At 45.3% G+C, this 258-nt stretch overlaps 1 protein-coding gene across 1 annotated transcript in view; it reads left to right on the forward strand.

The window, feature by feature from the left end:
• The window catches only part of LOC118330312 (large neutral amino acids transporter small subunit 1-like), a 16,230-nt gene that overhangs the window by 15,099 nt on the left and 873 nt on the right, over nucleotides 1-258 (forward strand). Inside the window, exon 9 of the mRNA XM_035664801.1 lies at nucleotides 135-254. Coding sequence (XP_035520694.1) covers nucleotides 135-254 — 120 coding nt within the window. The remainder of the gene's footprint in view (nucleotides 1-134; nucleotides 255-258) is intronic.

Genomic DNA, 258 nt, shown 5'->3' on the forward strand with positions numbered 1-258 from the left:
ACCTCTAAAGCTCATTATTTAACAAGCATATTGTTTGATTAATCCAAAACAACAACAGTGTGGTTTTATCTGACTCTCAAGAAAGTCAAGAGAGAGTGTGGTGGAACTGATGATCATGAATCTTCTCCCTGCAGGTGAATATTCTGCTGCCAGTGAGCTTCGTGCTGGCCTGCATCTTCCTTATCATCGTCTCCTTCTGGAAGACTCCAGTGGAGTGTGCGATCGGCTTTGGCATCATCGCCACCGGAATTCCCGTCT

The sequence above is a fragment of the Morone saxatilis genome, unplaced genomic scaffold, assembly GCF_004916995.1.
Source record: "Morone saxatilis isolate NCDOM2014 unplaced genomic scaffold, NCSU_SB_2.0 Contig2, whole genome shotgun sequence".
Taxonomy (NCBI): domain Eukaryota; kingdom Metazoa; phylum Chordata; class Actinopteri; family Moronidae; genus Morone; species Morone saxatilis.